The 27540-nt window shown below is 40.6% G+C and overlaps 1 protein-coding gene across 1 annotated transcript in view; it reads left to right on the top strand.

Annotated features, from left to right (window-relative positions):
- Positions 1 to 27540, top strand: part of celsr3 (cadherin, EGF LAG seven-pass G-type receptor 3) — a 51888-nt gene that overhangs the window by 12431 nt on the left and 11917 nt on the right. Inside the window, exons 2-20 of the mRNA XM_058084097.1 lie at positions 3287 to 3630; positions 4356 to 4644; positions 8727 to 8949; positions 10967 to 11082; positions 11185 to 11273; positions 12884 to 13041; positions 15829 to 15992; positions 16504 to 16629; positions 16863 to 17032; positions 17099 to 17284; positions 18445 to 18555; positions 18648 to 18816; positions 20795 to 20936; positions 21219 to 21339; positions 23036 to 23219; positions 23306 to 23407; positions 23477 to 23571; positions 23649 to 23858; positions 26229 to 26424. Coding sequence (XP_057940080.1) covers positions 3287 to 3630; positions 4356 to 4644; positions 8727 to 8949; positions 10967 to 11082; positions 11185 to 11273; positions 12884 to 13041; positions 15829 to 15992; positions 16504 to 16629; positions 16863 to 17032; positions 17099 to 17284; positions 18445 to 18555; positions 18648 to 18816; positions 20795 to 20936; positions 21219 to 21339; positions 23036 to 23219; positions 23306 to 23407; positions 23477 to 23571; positions 23649 to 23858; positions 26229 to 26424 — 3195 coding nt within the window. The remainder of the gene's footprint in view (positions 1 to 3286; positions 3631 to 4355; positions 4645 to 8726; positions 8950 to 10966; positions 11083 to 11184; positions 11274 to 12883; positions 13042 to 15828; positions 15993 to 16503; positions 16630 to 16862; positions 17033 to 17098; positions 17285 to 18444; positions 18556 to 18647; positions 18817 to 20794; positions 20937 to 21218; positions 21340 to 23035; positions 23220 to 23305; positions 23408 to 23476; positions 23572 to 23648; positions 23859 to 26228; positions 26425 to 27540) is intronic.

The raw sequence follows: 27540 nt of genomic DNA, 5'->3' as shown, positions 1-27540 counted from the left end.
TTAAAGGCTTTATGAGCACTCTCCTCTCCCCCTGTGAAGCTCAGATGGGAAGATCTCATCTTCTTGAGAGCCCACACGAGTTGTGAAAGCCTCTCTTGAGTTGTTATTTACAAAATGCTTTGTTTTGTGGTCAAAATAGCTTCCTATTTTGTGGTCTTTGTGTGATATTAATGTTTTATTGTTTCCATGCACGCTAAAGCGGCAGAGTGGTGATGCATTAGTTATGACTGAGCTGTTTTATTTGGAAGTTCGCAACTAAATCACCTGTCCTCACTTCCCATCATCACTCTAGAGAGATTCACAAAGCAGCCAAAGCTTTTTATTCCACAGCGGGATGTATTTCTGAATTAATAATGCCATCAGTCAACATCTCTTCTTCCATCTTGTTAGAGTTCGCTATTGTTCTTTATAGAAGTTCTGCTGCACTGCAGGCTCTTGCATCTCTGCTCGAGATGATGTTTGACCTTGTTTGTTCATGTACGGGGTGATTGGCTGTCCAAATAGTTGACAGTGGATGTGGGATTTGCTAAATGTCAATCAAAGTCCCGTGTGCTGTATACTGAAGCATGCTGAGACTTCTTAAGCTTCTTCAGACCTGTGGGGCTGCAGTTGCTGACGAGTCAGATGATTGATTATCGTTGCTATGGGAAGGTCAGGAAGCAAAGTGAAGGCTTTTGTCCACACACAAACCAAACCGCAACACATTGTTATGCTATGCATTTCTCATTTTTTGTTTCATTTCTGGTTCAATTCCTTTTTTAATAATAAAGTGAATTTAATACTGAATAAGATTGTAGTATTTTTAGAAGTAAGTCCAGTTGATCTGCATGGTGGATGAGTGGTTAGTGTGCAGGCCATGCAGCTAGGAGACCCAAGTTCAATCCCACCCTCGGCCATGTTTGCATGTTCTCCCTGTGCATGCGTGGGTTTTCTCCGGCCGGGTACTCCGGTTTCCTCCCACATTCCAAAAACATGCTAGGTTAATTGGCGACTCCAAATTGTCCATAGGTATGAATGTGAGTGTGAATGGTTGTTTGTCTATATGTGCCCTGTGATTGGCTGGCTACCAGTCCAGGGTGTACCCCGCCTCTCGCCTGAAGACAGCTGGGATAGGCTTCAGCACCCCCGCGACCCTCATGAGGATAAGCGGTACAAAATGAATGAATGAATGAATAAGATTGTAGTATTTTTGGAAGTAAGTCTTGTTGATCTGCACGGCGGTTGAGTGGTTAGCGCACAGGCCACACAGCTAGGAGACCCAAGTTCGATTCCACCCTCGGCCATCTCTGTGTGGAGTTTGCATGTTCTCCCCGTGAATGCGTGGGTTTTCTCCGGGTACTCCGGTTTCCTCCCACATTCCAAAAACATGCTAGGTTAATTGGTGACTCCAAATTGTCCATAGGTATGAATGTGAGTGTGAATGGTTGTTTGTCTATATGTGCCCTGTGATTGGCTGGCTACCAGTCCAGGGTGTACCCCGCCTCTCGCCTGAAGACAGCTGGGATAGGCTCCAGCACCCTCGCGACCCTCATGAGGATAAGCGGTAGAAAATGAATGAAAGTCCTCTTGATGACACCGGATGGTAGAGGAGTAATTACACAGTGTGCTGTAATACTGTGAGTTTGTGAGTGTGTGTGTGTATGTGTGAGATTAAATCCCACTCCAGCAGATTATCCAAAGTCGTTTCCAAGATCTCTGTATCATTTAAATGACAATAGGAGATCATCTTCAATTTGTGTTCCATGATGGCAATAATGTAATAATGCTGCCTTTTCTCTGCCCCCACAGCGGAAGATGACGTAATGATGACATTTCATTCATTTATTTCATCTAATGTGACTTTGTGTGTCGGTACAGTAGGTTAGAGTCACTACTGTTGTACTACGTGTGTTCATTTTTTAGTGTGGCTCTCTCTTCCTTTCTTAATGTCTCTCTTCCTTCTGGCTCTTTATTTATCTCAGAGGGTCCTCCCTTCTGCTATATTGTGTGTGTGTTTGTGTGTGTGAGGTCAGTGGGGAGTGAGGTGCCTCATAATCCGGTTGTCAAACCAGCTGCCACCTCCAAACAACCCCTATCCTCACTTACCTTTTTCCTTCTTGTCTGTCTCTTTGTTGCTTAGCAAAATGTTGTCACAGAGATTAAAACATGACCAGATTTCTTAATTAATCACATTCATTCATTTTCTACGAGGGTCGCGGGGGGTGCTGGAGCCTTTCCCCGCTGTCTTTTGGTGAGAGGCGGGGTACACCCTGGACTGGTGGCCAGCCAATCACAGGGCACATATAGACAAACAACCATTCACACTCACATTCATACCTATGGACAATTTGGAGTGGCCAATTAACCTAGCATGTTTTTGGAATGTGGGAGGAAACCGGAGTACCCGGAGAAAACCCACACATGCACGGGGAGAACATGCAAACTCCACACAGAGATGGCCGATGGTGGAATTGAACCCTGGTCTCCCAGCTGTGAGGTCTGCGCGCTAGCCACTCAGCTGCCGTGCAGCCCTTAATTAATCACATGATGGATGGATGGATGGATAGATGGATAGATGGATAGATGGATAGATGGATAGATGGATAGATGGATAGATGGATAGATAGACTTTCTTTATTGTCATTGCACAATAACACAGCAGTGAAATTGCCAACGAAATGTTGTTGCCTGGCTCCCGTATAATAATAAATAATAAATAATAATGTGGAGAATAAAATGACAAATTTTGCCGGTCTCCATAAATTACCATATGCATTTGTGTCTGTTTTTTAGTGTTTCATAATCGAGACGCTTCATAGAACAACAGCGAGCAGAGTGGCACCTTTTGTCAGTCATACAGTCTTTGTCTCCGTGGGGAGAGGCGGGGCCACTAGCGTACATACAATACCACAGCCCCTGTATGTTTTGTGTTAAATCTGTTATATTCTAAAGCTGCAGTTATTTTGCCATCAAAATCGTTTTGTCCTGTGTTGTTTTTGTTGTTTTATAGAAAACAAACGTGTTCATACAAAAAAGATGGACGTCAGTTGTTTCTCTGCAGAAATTTTCTCTGATTTTTGGTCAAAAATCAGGTGTTGAAACCACACTATGTTCTCCTGTCGATTTATAAAGACCCCAAAAGGCTAGAAACAAACTCATTTTTTCTGATGAGAGTGTAAAGTTTCTTTACACAGTTTAAATGTTTATGTAGTCCTACAATATTCCAATATTCTGTGGGTCTTGAAAGTCCATATCACTGGTATTCCATTCACTTCTCATCAATCTAAAAGTATTTTTTTTTCCATAGATGGCGTTCACAGCATTTCCGCTCACTGTGTCCTCCGTGTCCTCATCATCACCGAGGACATGCTGGGCAGCAGCGTCACTGTCCGCCTCCAGAACATGTCCCAGGAGCACTTCTTGTCACCTCAGCTGGGTCACTTCCTGGAGGGGGTGTCGGCCGTGCTTTCGGTGCCCGTTGAGGACGTCTTTGTCTTCAACATCCAGCCGGACATGGACGCCGCCCCAGGAGGAATCCTGAACGTCAGCTTCTCTGCCGCACTGCCGGGAGGACATTTCTTTCCTTCCGAGGCCCTGGAGGAACAACTGTACCTAAACAGGCTGCGGCTGACATCGCTCACACAGATGGAGGTTGGTAAAATACCCAATTCCGCCTTGAATTGAGTCAAATTAGACCAAAAAGTTGCGTTGTTGCCGTGGCAACAGGGGCCACGATGTGAATGTATGAGTGACAAGTACAAAAGCACTCTACCTTGAAGGGAAAAAGGTGCTGAATGAATGCAGCCTTTTTCCGTATGTGGAAGAATTATTTGAATAATGAAAAAAAAATATTAACATAATAATAATAATAATAATAATAATATAATAATATATAAACATATTCAAGAAAAATAATAATATAATAATAATAATAATATATAAACACATTCAAGAAAAATATAATAATAATAATAAACATATTCAAGAAAAAAAGAATATTGTAATAATAATATAATAATAATATATAAACATATTCAAGAAAAAAGAATATTTAAGAAAATAAAGAATGTAATAATAATAATAATATAATAATAATATATAAACATATTCAAGAAAAAAGAATATTCAAGAAAAAAAAGAACATAATAATAATAATAATAATAATAATAATAATAATAATAATAATAATAATAATAATAATAATAATAATAATAATAATAATAATAATATATAAACATATTCAAGAAAAAACAATATAATAATAATAATAATATTCAAGAAAAAAAGAATATTCAAGAAAAAAAGAATAGCATTTAAATTTGCCGGCTGATACTAGCTACCACTACTAACAATGTCTTCCTCTCCTGTCCTTTCAGGTCCTGCCATTTGACGACAACGTGTGTCTCCGCGAGCCGTGCCAGAACTACATGAAGTGCATCTCCGTGCTGCGCTTCAATAGCTCCGCCCCCTTCATCTCCTCGCCCTCCATCCTGTTCCGGCCCATCCACCCCATTGCTGGCCTTCGCTGCCGTTGTCCGGTGGGCTTCACTGGTGACTACTGCGAGATGGAGATCAACCTTTGCTACTCCAACCCCTGCCTCAACGGAGGGGTTTGCGCCCGAAAAGAGGGAGGGTACACGTGCATTTGCCGAGAAGACTACACTGGTGAGTAGCGATGGAGTGTATTTAGAAAGGCAAGCGCACATATGCTGTAGAACAACCATTCAAGCTCACATTCACATTTATAAACAATGAGAAATATATGTTTCATTCTCATGAACACAATGGCTTTCAAAAGTGGGGCAGCTCTCGCCATTGCAGGTGTGGAGTAAAAATAGAGTGATACATGGATGAGGACAAGGGAACACAAAAGGGATCAAAAGCCGAGTGGAGGCCGAGGAGAAGGTAGCATTTACAGAGGACGTTATATGAAGCGAGCACTGCAGGGGGAAATGGGATGAGTGATGTCCTCGATTGCAGCCAAGGAAATCCATTGGCTTCTGGGTGGTTGGTTTGTGTAGGCGTCGGGGTGAGTCGGCCTCTTGTCAAAAAGCCTGGGGGCAAAGAGGTGGAGCGTGAACAAACGGGGCAATTGATTCTGCAAAACATGAAAATCTCCAGTGCGCTCATTCATTTTTTTTCCACACAATTTAGCTTCCATTTTACACTCATTCACTCTCTGATTATGAGAGGACCTTTTTAATCCTTATGTCTTTGGACTTTCACTTAACTTTGAGCTATGACCCCGTTTTACATCTATTGATGTGTTGGCTGATTCAGCGAAACGGACCACTTGTAACCTCTAGTATTCATCACTTAGCCAAGGATGGGAAGCCTCCGATGGTGTGTGGTCAGGATAGGCGGGTGAGGCAGAGCTTTGACTCCAAGCTCACCAGAAGGTGATCGGACTACCACAACTCTGCAAAGCCTTTTAAGATACAGCTAACAACAGAATAATTGATGACAGAATAGCTCATTTATGTATGTGAAAAAAAGTCACAGATTAGACAAACTAGGTGATTTGGGCTTCATTATGCGTTTCTTTAGGCGCTATAGAGGAGAAAAGGCTTTAAAAGGGAGCGAGACCTACAGAGGGAAGACAAGAGGAAAGATGGAGGGATGCTGCGTGGAGTATATTGGCCTCCAGGGATGTACCATGTGTTAGGGAGGAGGCGGGAAAGGGGGGCGGTGCAAACTAAGATGCCGAGGGGTGGCTGAAGAATATGCTGGCTTTGATGAATAAAACATCTGCATGAATGAAGGGATGCTGTGAATACATTAAGCATGGAGGAGGAAGAAGGGATGATGAACAGGAAAAAGGTAGAAAGAAAGACAAGGGAGGAAGGAGCAATAGACAACGGAGGAGGTAAAAATAGGATTCAGGCAAGGGGGGCAAAGTTTCCTCATGTGAAAGTTGTTCTTCAACTTTTTTGCATATCACATGACACACGAGTGGGCGACGCAATTATAATATAATACAATATAATATATACAATATATATATTATTGTAATGGACAGTTTGGACACACCTGCTCTGTGCATATGTTTATGATGAAGCACTGTACACTGTATATTTAAAAAAAAAAAATCCACTTTATTTACAGCCTGCCTCCACCTGTTCTCAACCGGGTGTGTATAATGAGCCAGACTGTATGTGTGTGTAAATGGGTTTAAGTGTCAGCACACGTATAATTCATGAGTATTAATGTCTATTTATTTATTTTAATATTAATGAGTCTGTGGAAGCAGGCTGGTGGTGCGAAAGACAAAGGCAGGCAAATCTGCAGTGTTAAAGCAGTTATTTTAGGTAGTAGGTTGTGTGTTGTATGACCTTGTTTGGATTATTGGAAATAGCATTTATCCTCATTTTACCTTTTTGCGTGTTCTTTACTCCCCTGTTATGAGAAGAGAAAATTGGATACCGCGAATATACCATCAAAGATTCTCCTATTTGGTGAAATAGAGCAAAAACAAGCAAGATGCTTGAATTAGCCTGCTGCTGTGTTTAATGGAACTCTCAGGAACACATGACGGGTCCCACGAGGTGGCATATGTGGTGCATGATGCGCATGGTGGCCTCTGATGCACAGTTTGGTAATGGTTTTATTTCATTTGAACATGCATCAGATTACAATTGAATGCATCACATAATCAGTTCACAGTTCCACATGTCCAAAAGGAGTAGGAAGAAGCAAAGCTTATTAAATCCTACCCCTCTGTTTGGTACTTTTACAATCAGTAACTGTTACATTTGTTCACTTCCTGCTTTCCATAATACAGTTTAAGTTTTTTTTTTTTTCTTGTCACCGAAGTATGAGGTGATATGACCATCCAATGACATAATGGGTACCATAGTAAGTGTCAATATAGTGATATATATAGCACATCATGACTGGTTCAAGACTCTTCATCCTTGTATTTAGCAAACATCAACTGCTTGTATTGTTTCTTGAATTGGCTCATCGTTGTGCATTGTTTGACTTCCTTACTCAATCCATTCCATAGTTTGATTCCACATACTGAAATGCTATGGCTTTTTAACGTAGTCCTAGCATAGAAGTGTTTCAAATGTAGTTCTTCCCTGAGATCACATTTCTCCTCTCTTGTAGAGAAGTATTGGATAACATTTTTAGGGAATTGGTTATTTTTAGCTTTATGCATTATTTTAGCTGTTTGAAGAAGAACTACATGAGCAAGTTTAAGTATTTGTGATTTTAGAAATAAAGAGTTAGTATGTTCTCTGTAGGCGGCATTATGAATTATCCTTAATCATTTAAAGTCAAAGAGAGGCGTTCATTTGATTGGTTAAGATTACACTCAGCTGTGTTAAACCCTTTCACGCCTTCCCTCTTTGCCACTTACGGCGGTGGGAGAGATGGAGGCGTGGGTGCGCGATGCTGCGCCAGACTGCGCTGCTCATGAAATTTGCGCTGGCCACACCCCCTTTGCCGTGTATGCTATCTGTCTGTGCATATTTGGATCCTGTGATGTGAAGACTTTTTGCCAGTGGGCAGCAGCTAAAACAGTACAAACAAACGCTTGCATGATGAAACCTGACAGCCTGGAGGACAACACCAATGATTCTTTACACATATATGTGTGTGTATGTGCGTGTGTAAGGAAGATAAATAGTGCAGATAAGAGAGAGGTTCAATGCAGTGGTTGTGTATTGGAAGGGAAAAAAAATCCACATTTGTAGCACATTTGCTGTTTTTTTTTGCTTGTGTGTATGGTGGCCAGCAGGTTCTGAAGTGGGTCCTTAAAGACTAGTTTGTCTCCAGGCTAGTTTCAACCCCTTGTCTGCTCTCTTTATGTGAGTCAAGGGGAGGGTGTGAGTGTGAGTGTGAGCAGCTGCTGTGTCAGACAGCGTTTGTGTCCAAATGTGCTCTAGGAAAGGTGAACACTGAGCCAGTCTTTACTGGATGTGGTATGTAGTAATGGGTGGCTTGTGTGGGTGTTTCTGTGCAAGTAGCCAACAAGTGAGGTAGATGATAGCCATGTTTTTGATGAATCCAGAAGAAATTTTGACCCTGAAGGGAACTTAACCTTCATTTGGACCTCATTTTATTCGACATGGTAACTATTTAAACCTCTGTTGGGTGTTTTTTTTTTAATCTCTCTAATATTCTGTGTTCCTTCGTTAAGGACTGACCTTTACTCTGATCAAATGAAGCGTTTATCCTCCTCAAGGAATCAGACCCCTGCTGCTTACACTCCACAATCAAGATGTCATTTGCATAAAGATGAGAATGTGACTGGAATGAGTGTCTTTTGTTGCATTGAAATGTGCCTGACACTCTGAACAACCTGCCTGTGAGGTTTTGGTGTGAGATGTGCACCTGTCAACCTGGCAATTTACAACTGCGCATGGTGCGCTTCGCCTGCGCCAAGAATATACCAGGTCGGAGCTGGCCACCTTTCAGCGCACCTTTGGTACACTGTTTTGTCACAAAATTGTCACTGTGCTAAGCTGAAAATGTGGACACCTCCATTGGTGCGCCACCACGCCCATCTCGGGGCTGTCCAGTCTATTAATTTACCAAATTGGGTGGTCACAGTGGTGCGCCGGACCAAATTACCACTGTGTGGGCTGTTACATTACAATATTTTTTCATGCTAATAGCCTATAATTTCCAAATATATAATTAGTGCTTTTATGTTTGTATATAGTATTATGTAATATTATGTAATATATTTCATAAGATTTATGGTATCTTTTGGTAAAATATCTACCTCTTCTTCACAGGTGACCGCTGTGAGTTCGATCGCCGTCATGGCGGCTGCATGCCGGGCGTATGTCGTAACGGAGGAACATGTCGGGAGCTCTCTGGCGGCGGCTTCCGATGCGAGTGCCCCGCCGGTGGGTTCGAGCGGCCATATTGCACCGTCACTGCCCGCTCCTTCCCGCCTAAAACCTTCGCCATGTTCCGGGGCCTCAGACAGAGATTTCACCTCTCTTTCTCTTTAACGTAAGTAGATATGAAAAAATGATTCTTCTTTCTGAGCTGTCACCTCTCAAAATCCAATTTCCCTCATCCAGAGATCTGTAATTACATTCTTTGATTCATCAAGGCTCCATCTTTTTAGTTCATCACGATCTCAGAGATGGATGCTATTAGCTTTCCCTCTTTGTTTCTTCTCTCATCTTTCAGTTGTTCACCAAGTCTCATTAACATCTGAGATCCCAATAAATCTAACTTTGTTTTGTCTGGAGCGGTTTTCCAATTCTTCCAACTTCTCCCATAACAAAGTGATATCTTCTTTTGTAGCTGGGGGATTAACTTGATGTTCTTGCTCAGTTGATCCCATATACTGTATTGGCCTTTTGTGTTGAATTTGACTTCTAATAGTGACTAACCTCAAAGCAGGGGTCTCAAACTCAATTTACCTGGGGGCCACTGGAGCTAGGGTCTGGGCAAGGCTGGGCCGCATCAGGTTTTCAAAAAAAAAACAAAAAACCGCATTTATTAAAAACAGAAAAATATTCAAACTTTTTCAGTGCTTTGGTTCAGATTTTCTACAATAAAAGCTCTGATAAAACATTCCATTGTTCTCAAATATCTTCATTTTTATTTTTCTGCACAAAATAAGATGAAAAATAAATAAACAAATCAAGAATAAAGAAAATCAATCAATCAGTAATAAATAAATATAATAATAATAAAACAGCAAATAATAAAAACTTAAGAAACCACATATATTTGGTGGGTAGACAAATTATTTTTTTCAGATTAAAATGAACAAAGCATTATTAGAGCCCTGTAGACATGACAAAACACGACTATAGTCACATTTATACTCTTTTTATTTACAACATATTGCGCAATTGCAGGGTCTTGAGACACATGCTAACTCGCAAACTAGAGAGCTATTTAGAGTTATTTCCTTTAAACTTAAATACCCAAAAACTTACCACTTCCACGCGGATAGGGAGGATAACTACTAACCTTTAACATGAACATTAATCAAACGTAATAATTTTTTCTGGGTACATGATACCATACAGCATCCATATCAAACTTGCGCGGGCCGCACTAACAATAAACTTTCATATCAAGGCGGGGGCCTCAAACTAGTGTCCTGCGGGCCACATTTGGCCCACGGGCCGCGTGTTTGAGACCCCTGCCTTAAAGGTTCTCCATGTCATTCTTACTCAAATTTTATATTTTATTCCTCTTTACCTTTTTTGTTGCATGGGAAAAAAAATATTTGGCTTGATTTCACACAACACTGCAATGCACGGCTGTGTTTATTTTTATATATTCCCTTTTCATCAGTCACTCTTAGAGGTGCAATATTTGTCTTTGTAATTTTGCCCAAGGACAGATACCGGGTAAATACTGTCTGCTGTTTTATTCACGGGGGCTGCAGCATGTACTGTTTGTGTGTCCCGGCCAGCTGGAATAGGAGTGTGTGCTGCTAAGATGAATGAATAGCTGACTGAACAGATTTTAAGCGGAACAACATCAATATGCTTTGGCCTCAGGGGAGACAAATATTAAATAAAGATGTTTTCTGCTCAATTTGTACAACATATTTATTTAATGTCCAATTAGATAATCCAACAATTTATAACAGACCTATGCAGTTTATCCTTTCAGCCTTTTTTTTACTGGTGATTGTGCAACTGTTGTTTGCTTCGGAGAAATGCGATAGCTCTGCATTCTGCTGCATGGTGCAGCACTGCGTGGCCTACTGCAGAGACACAATAGAATAGCTATCGAAATGACCTGTATTTGTTTTGGTCCCTAGCAGGAGGAGCTTTCACATTGTAGTCATGGTAACTAGACTACCTACAACTACCTACTTCAGGCACTTGAAAAGCCATTATTGGCAGTATTTTACTTATTAGCTACTGTCTTCTACAATATTTACAGTCATAATTTTGTTATGTTAGGACTTATAGAGTGTTTAGATTTGTTTGCATATATGTTTGCATATATCTGTGAACTAACTATGACATAATAATATGTGTGTCTTTTCAAGGTTTGCGACACTTGAGAACAACGGTCTTCTTTTCTACAATGGCCGCTTCAACGAGAAACATGACTTCATCGCTTTAGAGATCCAAGAAGGACAAGTGGTGCTGAAATATTCTACAGGTATGTTTTGGTTTTTGCTAACATTGTCCACCATATTTACGAAGTGTCCATTGATGTCACGGACGAAATGGGTTAATTTCAAGTTTTATGCAATACCCGCAGGTGAATCGTCCACTCAGGTGAGTCCCTTCCTGCAAGGAGGCGTGAGTGATGGGGAGTGGCACACGGTTCACATCCACTACTACAACAAGGTGAGTTTATCCTCAATTGTGTTTTTATTCTTACCCATATACAGTGTAATTTATATATATTTATTAGGGATGACAAGCAATTAAAATATTTAATCATGATTAATCACACTGTCTGTAGTTAACTCAGAATTAATCACATTTAATCGCAGATAGAAATGATAATAATTATTATTTTATTAATATATATTATTTACTTATATATTATTACTTAAATTATTTACTTATATATTACTTATTTATTATTTATTTTACATTATTTTAAAAATATATATACACTCTGAAAGCATATTTTTGGATTACTATTTTTCTTTATTATTTTTTATATTATTTATTATCAGCTCTTAAACTCGCCCACATATGTTCAACAAATACAAAATGTGAGCGAGTGAGACCTCTCACACTGACACCAAGGCTTTTTGTACAAATGTAAATATCCAAAACAAAGCACAATAGTGCAATTATCTGACTACAATAGTCCCCCAGTTTTTGAATGTTTAATGCAAGCGGCAATGTGTCCTACTTTGTTTGACAGTCTTTGAACGCACCATCTCCCTTTTTGCCCATGCACAGATGGATGTATGGATGTATTTAGATGCATTTTTTTACCTTTTTCTTTTACATCATATTTGCTTCCAAATGCTGATACTATGTGGGAATACATAATTGTAAGATTTGATGACTTTATTGAGTGTTAATGTGTATATTCGTGGTACACAATCTCTCTGAAAAAGTATTGCTTTGTACTGCTGTTTTTTGGTGCTTTTGTTCTGTCTGCAGAACTCCAGCAGATATTTTTATTTGAGCATAAATGTGTGTGTTCCATCACGTGGGCATTTGCTTGTTATTCCATCCGTACACAATGGATGCACATTATCTTTAATTTTTTGTTCTTTTTTTTTTTTTTATTCCTCAGCCAGCTATACGCTATGTGAGTATGCGTGTGAATGAACTTACATGCTGTCTCGTCTTCCAATCAGATTTTTTTTTCCTCAGTATTGTTTTGTTGTCTTACTGACCCTTTTCCCCTTTCCTTGCTAACAATGAGATGACGTGTATCCCACTGGTTTGCCTTGGAGTCATTGGGGGTATATGCTGATAGTGGTTATACATAGCCAGCCAGATAGCATCCGCAATCAGACTTAATCGGTCCCACGACGGTGGTTATCGACTTATGTTTTTATGCCAAGTGTGCGTTCACATGAAAGATGGCGTTTGATGTCATATTATTACGTCTGCTGAAAAGTTGAGGCTCTCAGCCAGTGTATTTTATATAGGATTTATTACACTAACTATTCCCAACTAGTCTTTTTTATTTAGAAATGCTGCACAAGTTGCATTCAATGCACCTTATAGTTTTTGTGGAAAAATTATTTCCTCCACATGAGAAAATTCAGTCGATACACAGTGGGATACATTGTGGTGGCCTACAAGGTGCATTTCTACTTGACAATATAATGTTTCGATATTGTTTGTTGTGCCGTCTTACTCCCTGCTGTCGATAAATATAACCTTGACGTTTATCCTGTTTTCCTCTGCACGTCTGCTCGTGTGTGGTTGTTGTTTCTTTACATCACACATTTAATCTTCTGTGCTTGTTTGTGTGTGGTCAGCCTAAGCGCAGCATGAGTGGCGAGGCCCAGGGTCCATCAGATGAGAAGATTGCTGTGGTAAGCGTTGATGACTGCGATACAGCCTTGTCACTCCGCTTTGGCACGCAGCTTGGAAATTACAGCTGCGCCGCTCAGGGCAAACAGACCAGCAACAAGAAGTGAGTTCTTTTACGTACAGTATATATGTTGACAAAGTCAATTAGTTACAACTCATCACTCGTCCCTTGTATTATTGTATTCAGGATTTCATTGTTTGTGGAGTTATGTCATTGATAATAGTGCTGTGTTAATCCAGGCTAAATTGGGATTCGAACAGGTGTACAGAGTTCGTCTTACCTGGGGATACTTACCAAGGGAGTCACCTGCAGGAATGTTTGGGCTGGAGCCACCATGAGTTTCTGGGTTTTATAGTTTTGGTGATGTCATTAGTGACATCATCAGATCATACCATGTACTAGGGATGGGGGAGGGGTTGTAAGGTTGGATGGGTATTTAATCTTGGGTTCGGGTAGGGAAATATGTGTATGGGTTAATGTTTTATGGAGAGTTGTAGTAGCAGTGGGGTCACATCAGATGATGGTGTTGAAATCCAGTTTTTTGTAGACCAACCTATGGACGAAAGTGGGACATTCTGGGCAGATTGGGAGCCCTATAAGAGGAGTAGCTGGGGATGTGTGGCAGGGTGGCTGCAGTACTAGATTTTAGTGATGTGTTCTTCTTGTTGTTTTCGGAAGTCAACTCAAGTCATTCTTTTTTTTTTCAAATTTATTATTATTATTTTTTTTTAGTGTTTTCCACAAGTTTCTCTGCCAAGCTAAATAAGTCTGCCTCCTGAATTGTTTTGGCCTTCAGACACTACATTACGACAATATACGTTTACACTTCAAGTACCATGCAATATATACTGTATATGTAGATGTGATGTTCACACAGCACAGATTTTCAATAATATTCAGGTCTGGAGCCTGAAATGGCCATTCTAGAACATTATACTTGTTCCTCTGCATGGATGCCTTAGTAGAATTTGAGGTGTGTTTAAGGTCATTGTCTTGTTGGAAGTCCAGCCCCACCACTGATTCTTGAGCAGTGTTGGTAAGAATCTGCTGATACTGACTAGAATCCATACCACCTTCAACTTGACGAAGATTCCCAGTACCTGTACTGGCTACACAGCCCCACTGCATGATGGAACCACCACTAAATGTTACTGTGGGTAGCAAGTGTTGGTCTTGGAATCCGCCATGCATACCGCCACTTGTTATGTTCAAATAACTCCATGGTGGTCACAGCTAGGAGACCTGGGTGCGATTCGGAGTTTGCTGCTTCAGCAAATACTTATCTATTTATCTACTTTTTTTTTTTTTTATCACTGCTCATGTGAAATTTCGAGTGTCGTAATGTGTCATTTGTAACCCTACTTGTGGTGTCTGCTGACAATTTTGTATAACAAACACAAACCAAGCTTGTCGTCGTGGTGATGCGCGGCCTCTGGGTAATCTGTAATCATGTTGGCTGTGTCATGTCAGCCCACAGCAACAGAGAATGGATCAGAGAAGGTCTAGCCGTTGTAAATCTCTCCTCTCTGCACGTCTCCTCGTCAGAACTGATTTTTTTGTTAATATCTGACAAAAGTTGAGCTTCATCTCTAGTTTGTGTGACTCCGGGGCCATTTGTCTTGTTTTGTTTCCTCAGTCTCGCTCAAGCGCTACTAAAGCAAAGCTCTGGAAACAGAAAAGCTCTCCCAGTGACAGCACATTCATGTCTCATTTTTATGTAATGTGACATATTCTTTTGTTTCATCCACTCACCTTCCTGCTATCTTTTTTCTACATTTCTACTCTCTTGATGTTTGCTGTAACTCACACTTAATCTTTGTTTGTTCATCTGCCTCCCCGGCTGCCTCCTGTCATCCTTTTATCTTTTTTTTTTGCCTCCATTTTTTTGTTTTTTATTTTTTTGCTCCTGTCTCCGCTGTATTCCCACTCTGCTTTGTAATCCAACTGATATTTAATCTCCTTCATCTTTCTTCTTGTCGCCTGTTTGCAATTCATTTCTTCCTCTGATTTATCTTTACCCTCAACATGACCACCATTAGTATTTGAATTCCTTCTTGAACACCACAATCTAATTGCTAAATGTACTGCAAAAAAGGTCAGTAAGGATAATTCATAATGCCGCCTACAGAGAACATACTAACTCCTTATTTCTAAAATCACAAATACTTCAACTTGCTGATATAGTTCATCTTCAAACAGCTAAAATAATGCATAAGGCTAAAAATAACCAATTCTCTAAAAATGTCATCCAATACTTCTCTACAAGAGAGGAGAAATATGATCTCAGGGAAGAACTACATTTGAAACACTTATATGCTAGGACTACGTTAAAAAGCCATAGCATTTCAGTATGTGGAATCAAACTATGGAATGGATTGAGTAAGGAAGTCAAACAATGCACAACGATGAGCCAATTCAAGAAACAATACAAGCAGTTGATGTTTGCTAAATACAAGGATGAAGAGTCTTGAACCAGTCATGATGTGCTATATATATCACTATATTGACACTTACTATGGTACCCATTATGTCATTGGATGGTCATATCACCTCGTACTTCGGTACGAGGTACATTATTAAAAAAAAAAAAAAAAAAAAAAAAACTTAAACTGTATAATGGAAAGCAGGAAGTGAACAAATGTAATAGTTACTGATTGTAAAAGTACCAGATGGAGGGGTAGGATTTAATAAGCTTTGCTTCTTCCTACTCCTTTTGGACATGTGGAACTGTGAACTGATTATGTGATGCACTCAATTGTAATCTGATGCATGTTCAAATGAAATAAAACCATTACCATTACCATAATCCCCTCCCTTTTTTTATTAGGTTCTTCCCTTTTCTCCTGACGCTCTGTATTAATGAACTATCTTCCATTTCCTTCTTATTAGGTCTCTTGACCTAACAGGTCCACTCTTCTTGGGTGGAGTTCCCAACGTTCCGGATAACTTCCCATTTGGCACCAGGGAGTTTATTGGCTGTATGAAGGAGCTGCACATTGACAACAAGCCGCTGGACCTGGCTGGGTTTATTGCCAACAACGGAACCCTCCCAGGTCAGCACTGCTAGTCGTTATTCTTCTTTTGTGTCACTTGTGTGAACAAACCAGCCCAGTAACTATATCAGGAAATGCATTATGTAAAGGTATAATTGTGATATTTGACTGTTTTTTTGCATTCCTGAAATGTATGGTGTACCTTTCCACGATAGCCAATTCAAGAAACAATACAAGCAGTTGATGTTTGCTAAATACAAGGATGAAGAGTCTTGAACCAGTCATGATGTGCTATATATATCACTATATTGACACTTACTATGGTACCCATTATGTCATTGGATGGTCATATCACCTATCAAAAAAAACCTTAAACTATATTAGGAAAGCAGGAAGTGAACAAATGTAACAGTTACTGATTGTAAAAGTACCAGATGGAGGGGTAGGATTTAATAAGCTTTGCTTCTTCCTACTCCTTTTGGACATGTGGAACTGGGAACTGATTATGTGATGCATTCAATTGTAATCTGATGCATGTTGAAATGAAATAAAACCATTTCCATTACCATAGGCTGCACTGCTAAACTTCCCTACTGCAAGTCCAATCCCTGTCAGAATGGAGGAACCTGCCGGGTCAGCTGGGAGACGTTCTCCTGTGATTGCCCACTTGGGTACGGAGGCAAGGACTGCGGCCATGGTGAGAGTCTTTTCAGTTTCATTTCATGGTTGATTCTTGGTATATTTTACCTTGTCACCCCATGAAGGTCTTTTCAATAGCTCGCTAACGTTGTCGTGAAAGCATCCATTAAGGTACTTAGCAGAAAATGTTCACAGTATTAAAAAAATGCTTTTGGTTTTCAGTGGCAGACATGTACAGCACGGTTCAATGCTTTTACCAAAAGCACATCAAAAACATGTTTTTTCCCGTAGTGATGCCCCACCCCCATCGCTTCCTGGGAAACAGCGCCCTGTGGTGGGACTTGAAGAATGATGTAACCATTTCCACTCCTTGGTACCTGGGCTTGGTGTTCCGAACCAGAGCCAGAGAGGGGACTCTGCTCCAGGCCCAGGCCGGCCAGTACACCAGCCTGCTCTTCCAGGTCTCTCCAGTTTCTCCGTGCTTGGTTTCTAGATTGTGTTCACTGACGTTTCCCATCCCTTTCCAGCTAACAAATGGCCAGCTAGTTTTCTCTGTGACTCGGGGTTCAACCAGACCAGTGAGGCTGAGGCTGGATCAGGTTCAAGTGGCGGACGGGCGGTGGCATGACCTCCAGCTTGAGTTGCGTGATGTGCACAGCGGGCGTGAGACGCGTTACGTCGCTACACTTCGCCTTGATTTTGGACTCTATCAGGTAAGAGATACTTGAAATGATCACTCATTTATCACTGCACCTTTATCCAGATTTTCACAAAATTGTAACGGGTCCATGCTGTCAATCAGTCTGCTCTGCATTAAATATTAAAATGCCAATGACGAGAGGACACAGAAAGAGGATTGAACTAAGAAGTGGCAGAATAGCAAATAGCAATAATATTTTTTACTGTCTTACATCATTTAGATAAGAGTGACAAGTTGATATATGAGACGATGACACAGTCACCACCAATTAGACTGATTGTGTTTGTTTGGCACCGACTGTCAGCCCAACATCAATCCTGACTGCTGAAAGAGGAACCTCTTAAATGGGACTTATTGATTTATAGTTCATGCTTCATGTTCCCAGCTATTATGTCAGCATTGGCCCACTCTATATTGATCTGAATGTTATTGTTAGCTTTTACTTAAAAGTGGACCTATTATGCTTTTTCCACTTTTCTGACCTATAAATGTAGTTAGAATGTTGTATTCCAGTGTTAAACGATGCCAGTGTTTCAGATAATGAGGTTTGCACATTTCGAAGTGAGCTCTGAACGCTCGGTTTCAGAGAGTTTTTTCTAACATTGGCTCTTATGACATCACAGAGTGCAGGGCTTCCTTATATGGGCATGTACTGCTTCTCACAAGCTCTGCCTTTCATTGTAGGGTGTTAGCTAAGCCTCCCAGGGAGAGTTTCTTCGGGTGTAAGGGAAAGCCATTTTGTCTCTGATGAGGATGCTGAGGTTCTCATTGGGAGTGACCAGGATGGATAGGATCAGCAACAAGTACATCAGAGGGACATTACATGTTAGAGGCCAGAGGATGGATAGTGAATATATTGGTAGAAGGATGCTGCGTAGAGGAAGCCCAAAGAGGAGGTTTATGGATGAAGTGAAGGAGGACATGAGGAGCGACTGATTTGCTGTGACGACCCCTGAAGGGAAAAGCCGAAAGAGAAAGAAGAAGAAGGGGACCTTTAATGTATACATCATCTCAACTGGTCGTGACAACCTTGATAGCTTCACTCCAAAACAATTACCTTTTACGAGGTCAAACACTATCATCATTGAAACGATATCTTTATGCATCTTTGTTCAGGAATTCAGTTTCCATCCATTATTAATGATCATCCTTTCTTTCCCCCCCTCCTATTAGGGAACAGCAATAGTGGGAAATGAGATTCATGGTTTGAAGGTGAAACATCTGCATGTGGGTGGAGTGTTGGGCTCTGGAGAGGTCCAGAACGGGATAAAGGGATGCATACAGGTGAGGATTCATGGATTCATTATCCATGAAGCAGAAGCCAATTTGCTCCGTTAAATCTTAAATGCCATGACACCCCCTCTATCTCATTCTAGGGCGTTCGTTTGGGTGTGAGACCGGATTCTCCCTTGTTGCCCCGCCCCTCCAGAACGGTAAAAGTGGAGATCGGCTGCAATGTCGGCAACCCCTGCGTTTCATCTCCTTGCCCCGCCCACAGCCGATGTTCTGACCACTGGGAGCGACATTCCTGCATATGTGAACCAGGTGAGAACCTTCCCTCCACATCCATCCAATCCATCTCACAGTTTGGAGATCATTGAAACGAGAGAGAAAGAAACCCAAACTTCTTAATTGGCTGAGTCTAATGAAGGAGGAAAAGATTAAAGCAGAAGTCGACACAACAGAGATGGAAAACACATGAAGACATGAACCAAAAAGATGAAACACAGCAACAGACAGATTGAAAATGTTAATGGTTAATTAAGGGAAGGCAGTGGCAGACTGGAATAATGTAAACAGAGGAGGTTTGGGGCGGCAGATGGAAATCGGAGAAGAAAGAAGGTCTCATCAAATAGCCTGGAAACACTGGAGACGAACTCTTTGAATAGCTCTACAGTATCAGAGCGGTGAGAAGTAAACATTACATAACAATAAATCAATAAATATACTGTCTTTATTATTTTGTTATGTTGATTGGTAGAACCACAAAATGAATTATGTGTCAGGAGATCGGGACGGCTGAAGACAGCTGGGATAGGCTCCAGCACCCCTGCGACCCTCTTGAGGATAAGCGATACAGAAATTGGATAGATGGAACTTGGACTTTTTTCCTTATTGTTCAGTGCGGCCCTTAAGCTAAAACTGTAAGACAGTGTATGTGCAAACTCAACAAATTAAGAAAGTAAGAGTGAAGTTGCTAACAAGAAAAAGTTAGAAAATGAGAGCAAGTGCTTGCAGCAAAGATGGAGGGAGTAAAGAAGGAGTGGTGAAGAGGATACATATGTGTGTGTGTGTGTGTGTGTGTGTTTGAGAGCCTAAGGCCCGGCAGCCTGAAAAAAGGAAGCAGAGAGGCAATGCTCCTCTTGCAGCATCCTTTGTATGCCAGACTCTAGCCTGTGAGCTAATGCTAAAGCACCTGAACTTATTCAATTGGAACATCACATACAAACACATAATCGTATGGAAAAAAACTTCCTGTGTGTACACTCGGAGTTTATTTTAAGCTCCGGCTCTCATTATCTTTGATTAGCACGATGATCATTAAAAATGGAGAACGCCAGACAACAAGTGCAGCTCAAAGACGAATAAAAGTTTAATAAGAGCACGGAAAGAAAAAATAAGAGAGGTGCGCTGTAAATAATTCTCTTTCATTTGAGAGACAAGATATGCAAATGACAGTCTATGGAACCGCTGTACGTTTAAATGAGACCTTTTGTTTTACATTTTTGATGGATTTTAATACTCATGTGCTCATGATAGCCTTGAGGACTCTAATTTAAATGTCACTTTAAAATTTTTAATAAAAGTGCCGCTGGTTTGACAAAAGAAATAATCCCTGTATCTGATATCATCTGGGGTTTATATATATATATATATATATATATTTATATATGTACTGCTTGTATTATCTGTCAATCAACAATGAAACTGTTTAAGAATATAACCATTAACTCATATATGTATGTCTAATAGCCTATTGATTTAAAAAAAATGTTCATAGTTTCAAATCTGTGTGTTTTTCCGCTTCTTCTTTCCCTTATTGTTGCCACAAGGCCAGTATCAATAAAAGGCTGTCGTCACGGTGCTCAGTCAGTTGCCATGGTGAACGGCTGAAGATGTATAGGGCTGATAGTGGATGATTGAATGTGTCTTTGCCAGGAAAGCAAGCAACAGTAGTAGTAGGATATGACACAGAAACTGATTGCAAACATCCCAAGATATATACCAAACATATATATAGCGGAAATGTAAGAATGTAAATACTGAACATTTAATGTTCTTATTTTAAACACAGTGGGTTGACATTTGTTATAATACAATATTAACCCTCAGTATGTTTACAGAAATGCTCAATGCTATGAAAATAATCATAAAACATTGCCAGAATCCGTCTCTCGTGCATCAATAATAATGTTGCATTTCAATTGGAAATCAGCACTTGCAGCTATAATCTTCCGACGTATGTTTGACTTAGAAAATGAGCTTTAGTACATAAATAATTTTGTATTTCATTGTTTGGCAGGTTACTATGGGAAAGGCTGCACTGATGCTTGCCATCTGAACCCATGTGACAATGAGGCTCAGTGCCACAGGAAGCCCACATCGTCACATGGGTACACCTGTGACTGTGGAGATAACCACTATGGACAGTACTGCCAAGACAGGTATCTTTGTGTGTTTATGTGTACTCCTTATATGTATTTTTATTATTTATTATGATAGTGAGTAGCAAGAGTGTCGTGGTCTGGGGCTGCATGAGTGCTGCTGACACTGAAGTAAACATAAACTTGTACCATGACATCGTGATCATGTAGGAGTGGAAGAGGATTCCATTAAGGCAGTGCTAGATAGCAATGGTGCTAACACGTGTTTGTTCGATTGTGGACAGTAAACGGCTTCTGAAATACAATGGCTGTATCAGTAGTACTCTCTCTGTGCTCATTTAGGATAGACCACCAGTGTCCAAGGGGCTGGTGGGGGTCTCCCACCTGTGGACCTTGTCACTGTGACACCAATAAAGGATTTGATCCCGACTGTAACAAAACCAGTGGGCACTGTCAGTGCAAGGTAAGGAACAAACTAACTAGAATACTGCAATGACTACTTTAAAAAAATATCCTGTTTTCATATGTAACATTTTGAGCATGTGCTTGGTTCTCGGAGGTTTATTCAGCAGTGATACCTGCATATTTACCGATCTGTCTATCCTGGTTTTAATCTGCTCCTTTGACCCTAGTCTCTAATCTCTGACAGTGACACTCACACAGGTCGTACATGTGGACTCAGGCAGATAAATACAATATAGAAGATATCCTTTGATATCATATACAATATGTTTCTTGTATTGTCGTGATGCTATCAAGACCAGTAGGTTATGTGTTTATATTGAAGCCACATGGCACAGGTCACCATTCATAAAACCAGTAGCCATGTTTACATGAGGAGATTTTCCTGTTTCCGAATGGAATCTTTCCGAATGACGTACCAGAAAACAGTGTATACATGGAAAGGAATATTCCAATCTCCTGTCTACATGCACCGCTATAATCAAATGGAATAGTCAATAGGGCATGCGCAGTAAAATGTAAACAACATCACGTGATTCATCTAAGATGGCGGTTGTGCTTACCACGGTTGTTGGGACAGTTGCTACGCTTTTTTTAAAGCAGCAACTTGAACGTTGAAGGTATTTGCTCAATTTTGCTAGCTAAAGATAAAAGCAAGCTAAAACAAACACATCGTCTCACAAATACATACAAAAGATACTTATACACGCACCCACACAAAAAAAGGACTAACGTGACAACTGAAGTCGAGTAAAGTCGAAACATCGAGTACGCATATGACAGCTTGCAAAATGTTCCAGACGCCTTGATGCCCCAGCGGTTCAAGCAAGGGCAGTGACGAAATCTGATTGGTCCAGGACTCCAGCCTCTTACACAATCTTGAGTGTATAAAAGACTGGGCAGGGAAAGGAAGGGTGCTTTTTTGCAGCTGTGCTGTAATAAGACCCACTTACTTGTAGGCATACAGGGACTGCAGATAAGCCCGGACTTATCCTCTATTCGAAACCCACTTAGAGTCCTCAGGGGGAGGATTTCTACAACTTTCAGTTCTTTTAAAGTTTGTATCAAAAACGAACTTTCCGCTGTAGTCTAGTGATGACTGCTCGCCGCCATTTTCAAAACCTGAGAGACGTCTGCGTGTTACGTCACAGCTGAGCATGCGCTGAAAGAACGCACCCTGACAACTTTCCGATCGGATTGGGGAAAGGAATATTCCACCCCTGTGAATCCGATTATATATTCATTCGGATTGGCACTTTTTTTTCGGAATGAGGTGTATACAAAGGTTACATTCTTTCTGTTTGAGCAAATAATCCGAATGGAATTGGAATATTTGGGTCCATGTAAACGTGGCTACTCTGACATTATTATACTTAATGATAATGGCTATCATCTTTGCATGCATTTATCCTAGTCATATTCTCATTAGTTTCACTTGTGCAAAATCATATTATTTTTTATGCACCTGCAAATTCATATTAATAGTCCTTGCACTTGCAAACTTTGGCCCCATGGCAGGTTAATTATCACACCTAATAATGCATGGACAGTGAGTGTTATGCAATACTGTACAAAAAAAAATACAGAAATATTGCTGGATGCACACCAATTGTTGGTGTTTTACTGCTCTGCTAGACTCTTGACTCCGGGATATTTCACATCGGTGACGCTGTTTTTATGTGCGGGAATATATTCAGGAGTTTCACTATCGTCCACGGGGCTCAGACGGCTGCCTGCCATGTGACTGCTACCCAGTGGGCTCCTTCTCACGGACATGTGACCCTGAGATCGGTCAGTGCCAGTGCAGGCCCGGTGTGATCGGTCGCCAGTGCAACATGTGCGACAACCCCTTTGCTGAGGTCACAAACTCAGGGTGTGAAGGTACGAAGAGAAAAATATTACTACACAAATTATATATTATTACTATATTATTTCTGTATAATGAGTAAGATTTCCTTTTTATGAAGTCATTTATGATGGCTGCCCAAAAACCATCACTCAAGGCATCTGGTGGCCACGGACCAAGTTCAACTTGCCTGCAGCAGTTCCCTGCCCCAAAGGCTCTGTGGGTGAGTCCACACATTCACATTAACAGGTCGTGACCTCGTGGAAAAACACTGCTTCTCTTTGCCTTGCAGGCGCTGCCATCAGACACTGTGACGTTGAGAGAGGCTGGATGGAGCCAGACCTTTACAACTGCACCTCTCCTCCATTTGTGGAGCTCAGTGCTGCTGTATGTTGTTGACAAGTCATAAGCTACTCGGTGTCAAAGTGTCAATCTCAATACTGACATCGATTGTTTTCATCTAGCTGGACTCTCTGGAACGCAATGAAACAGAGCTAAACACGATTATGGAAAAGAAGCTTGCACACCAGCTCCGTGATGTCACCGAAGCAACCGGCCGCCTCTATGGTAACGATTTGCTGATTGCAGAGCGACTGCTGTCACGCCTGTTGGCCTTCGAGACCCAACAAAGTGGCTTTGGACTTACTGCCACTCAAGATGCGCACTTTAATGAGGTAGGATACTGAATACATGCATAGTACACACACACTGTGACACACTGTTCAGTCTACCGCTTTTTCCTCACGAGGGCCGCTGGGGGTGCTGGAGCCTATCCCAGCTGTCTTCGGGCAAGAGGCGGAGTACACCCTGGACTGGTCGCCAGCCAATCACAGGGCACATATAGACAAACAACCATTCACACTCACATTCATACCTATGGACAATTTGGAGTCGCCAATTAACCTAGCATGTTTTTGGAATGTGGGAGGAAACCGGAGTACCCGGAGAAAACCCACGCATGCACGGGGAGAACATGCAAACTCCTCACAGAGATGGCCGAGGGTGGAATCGAACTTGGGTCTCCTAGCTGTGAGGTCTGCGCGCTAACCACACGACCGCCGTGCCGCCCCGTGACACACTGTATTGTATTTAAATAATGGTGTCCAGTCCGGAATATTGGCTGTGGTGTGAGTGGGATGGGGCAGGAGTGATCCTGCTAATCCGGACCAGACGTTGTAGTGACCTAATTCTAAATTTGCTACATGGATATTGCCACTCTTTGATCATTCCTAAATCTGCACGGATACAGGCTTAATTACCACTTATAAATTCCTCAGTTAGAATTTCTAATAAGGAGTATTTGCATGATAAATTATAATATTCTGAAATTATTTTTTACATGAAGTCACCTTGAGTCAATGTTTTCAACTATGACATATTCCCAGCATGTTTATCTGTAGTTGCTAGTCATTTTAATGTGTGAATATGTTATGAAATCCAGCACTGCCACAGTGCCAATTGTGCCTGCTGGCACTGTGAACCGTGACAATTGTACGCTCCCCAATCTGATTGCATTATGGCATTGTAGATTAAAGAGAGCATCTCTAATCCATGTAAATGCAATCAATTTGGTGCAATTTTAGCATCACAAAAGGATTACTGCCATGCTACTGATAATGCAAACATGGTATTGTCAGTAAACATCTGCATAATAGATGCAACATGCAACAGTAGTTTTTGCATGAGATACTGTACTTTTATGGGTATTGCTACGGCAATGCAGTGAGGGGAGCTCATCCGATATTGCAGTATTAACAGAGCTTCGTTTGGAGGAAGCGAAGACAATATACATATATGAGGAAGCAGGAATGTAATTCTTCCTCTGCGTGATAGCAGTTGGGCACGCTAATACACCGTGCTACTGAAAGGGGCTCAGTCATTGTTATACCTTTCCAGGCGGGTTGCTATGGAAACTGACATGGCCATGGAAGTAATACAGTACTGTAAATGATGTTTTGTCATCAGAGTATGCTCTAATTACTGTGCATTTAATCATACGTTGTGGGGCATGCTGAATCCTCTGTCACTCCTGCTTAAGACATTATAAGAAAATTAGAATGAATTTAATCGTCATCATAATTAAAAGGGATTTGATTGTTAATTTTGTGCACACAATCATCAGTCCAATTAGTTTTCATTAACTTAAATGATCAGTAGATGGCAATTTTATTTAATTTACTCCACCCACAGCCTGCCTTCCGGACACGCACACTCCGCTGTGATCACACTCCCAAGCGCTCCCGAGGACTTCCTGATTACTGCCGAACCCCATTTTCTAATTTTGACGGTATAGGAGTTGATAATAAATTAATAAACATTTGGAGAGCTTGAAAAGTGGTTAGGAGCTACTGGTTGGAGACCCCTGACTTACCGTGTATGACCTCCAAGAGTTTACTGAGTGCAGACAACCTTGGCACAATGTGGTCATTACCCATTTTTTGCAGGATTACCCATGTTTAAAAATAACTCGGGTAGAACCACCAATTGTGCCGATAGCAACTCCAGACATCATGTCTGGAGTATATGCAGCTAAGACGCTCCCTGTATGCACTGTCTACAGTATGATGCTACACACATCAGCTTACTTATTCAAAATAAACACAATTAGTACACTGATAAATTAAATTGTTACTTACAGCTTGCTTTTCTGACTCTTCTACATGAACAAGTAACTATGGTATCAAAATAATGCTCACGCACTATCATACATGCAAAACTATACTTGCACCTACAACCTGCAAGGCATGCTGGGCAACCTTGCTTAAGGTACATCCCCTCTAAAACTGGACTGTTGGTTTTGTCATGATTTTCACCTTTCATTCAGGTCCAAGTGCAGTAGCTATGCACTGAAAAACTTGACAAATTGTATTAATAATGTTTATTAATATTTAATAATATATAAAAATGTGTGAATCAAATCATATTGTTCATTGAGCTTCTTATCACACAGCACTTATCTAAAGTCTGTGGACCTTCAGTGACCCTTAAGAGTTTATTTTCTTGTTCATTTTCCACCCCCCTCAAAATAATTCTTCTTCTTTTAGAACATCCTGCGGGGCTGCAGCGTACTTTTGAGTCCCGGAACTGAGGGGCTTTGGAGGGCCCTCGCCCAGGGTCAGAACCACATTCCTGGTGGTCCTTCCGAGCTGACAGAATTACTGGGGCAGTATACGCAGAATCTGGCCCAGAACATGAAGCTCACCTACCTCAACCCTGTGGCCCTGGTAGCTCCTAATATTGGTGAGTTGAAAGTGACATATTATTTCTTTTACTAACATTTGTTAATATTTGCATTGTTTTAATTTTTTCATTGTTATAAAGCTTCATCTGGCGCTTGTAGGATCCATTTAAATGTGGATCCATATATAAGTAAATATATGACGCATGTAAATATGGTTCCTTGTCAGATAAAGGGTAAAATGTCACCTCATCCCAAGATATGATAACATACTAACTACCGGTCATAAAATTGTAGAAAAACATGGCGACTGAATCCATTGCTTTTCTGCAAAGAACGGACATGAGCGACTTAAATTTAGGCAACTAACTTTAAATTTCACATGATAACATTTTTAAACCAGATTAATCTCGGTTAGCAAATTAATTAATCACGATTAATCACCACATCATACCGGTCATAAAATTGTGGCAAAACATGGTGACTGAATCCATTGCTTTTCTGCAAAGAACGGACATGAACGACTTAAATTCAGGCAACCAACTTTAAATTTTACATGATAACATTTTTAAACCAGATTAATCACAGTTAGCAAATTAATTAATCACGATTAATCACCACATCATACCGGTCATAAAATTGCAGCAAAACATGCTGACTGAATCCATTGCTTTTCTGCAAAGAACGGACATAAGCGACTTAAATTTAGGCAACCGACTTTAAATTTCACATGATAACATTTTTAAACCAGATTAATCTCAGTTAGCAAATTAATTAATCACGATTAATCACCATGTCATACCGGTCATAAAATTGTAGCAAAACATGCTTACTGAATCCATTGCTTTTCTGCAAAGAACGGACACGAGTGACTCAAATTTAGGCAGCCGACTTTAAATTTCACATGATAACATTTTTAAACCAGATTAATCACAGTTAGCAAATTAATTAATCACGATTAATCGCCACATCACACAATTTTCCCTTATATTACCTTATCGTATTACCATATCACCTTACCATTTTCCTCTGTATTTGTTCATTAGAAAAGAGTACATTTGGAATACAGGAAGTGGACAAATGTGTTGCAATTGATATGAAACAGATGGCCTAATGAACTAGAGATGTGTTTGTTCGGAGGCGGAGATACATACTGTATATGGTGTTGGAATTGCACT

This window comes from Doryrhamphus excisus, chromosome 10, assembly GCF_030265055.1.
Source record: "Doryrhamphus excisus isolate RoL2022-K1 chromosome 10, RoL_Dexc_1.0, whole genome shotgun sequence".
NCBI classification, from domain to species: domain Eukaryota; kingdom Metazoa; phylum Chordata; class Actinopteri; order Syngnathiformes; family Syngnathidae; genus Doryrhamphus; species Doryrhamphus excisus.
This window is presented reverse-complemented; position numbering and strand designations above follow the sequence as displayed.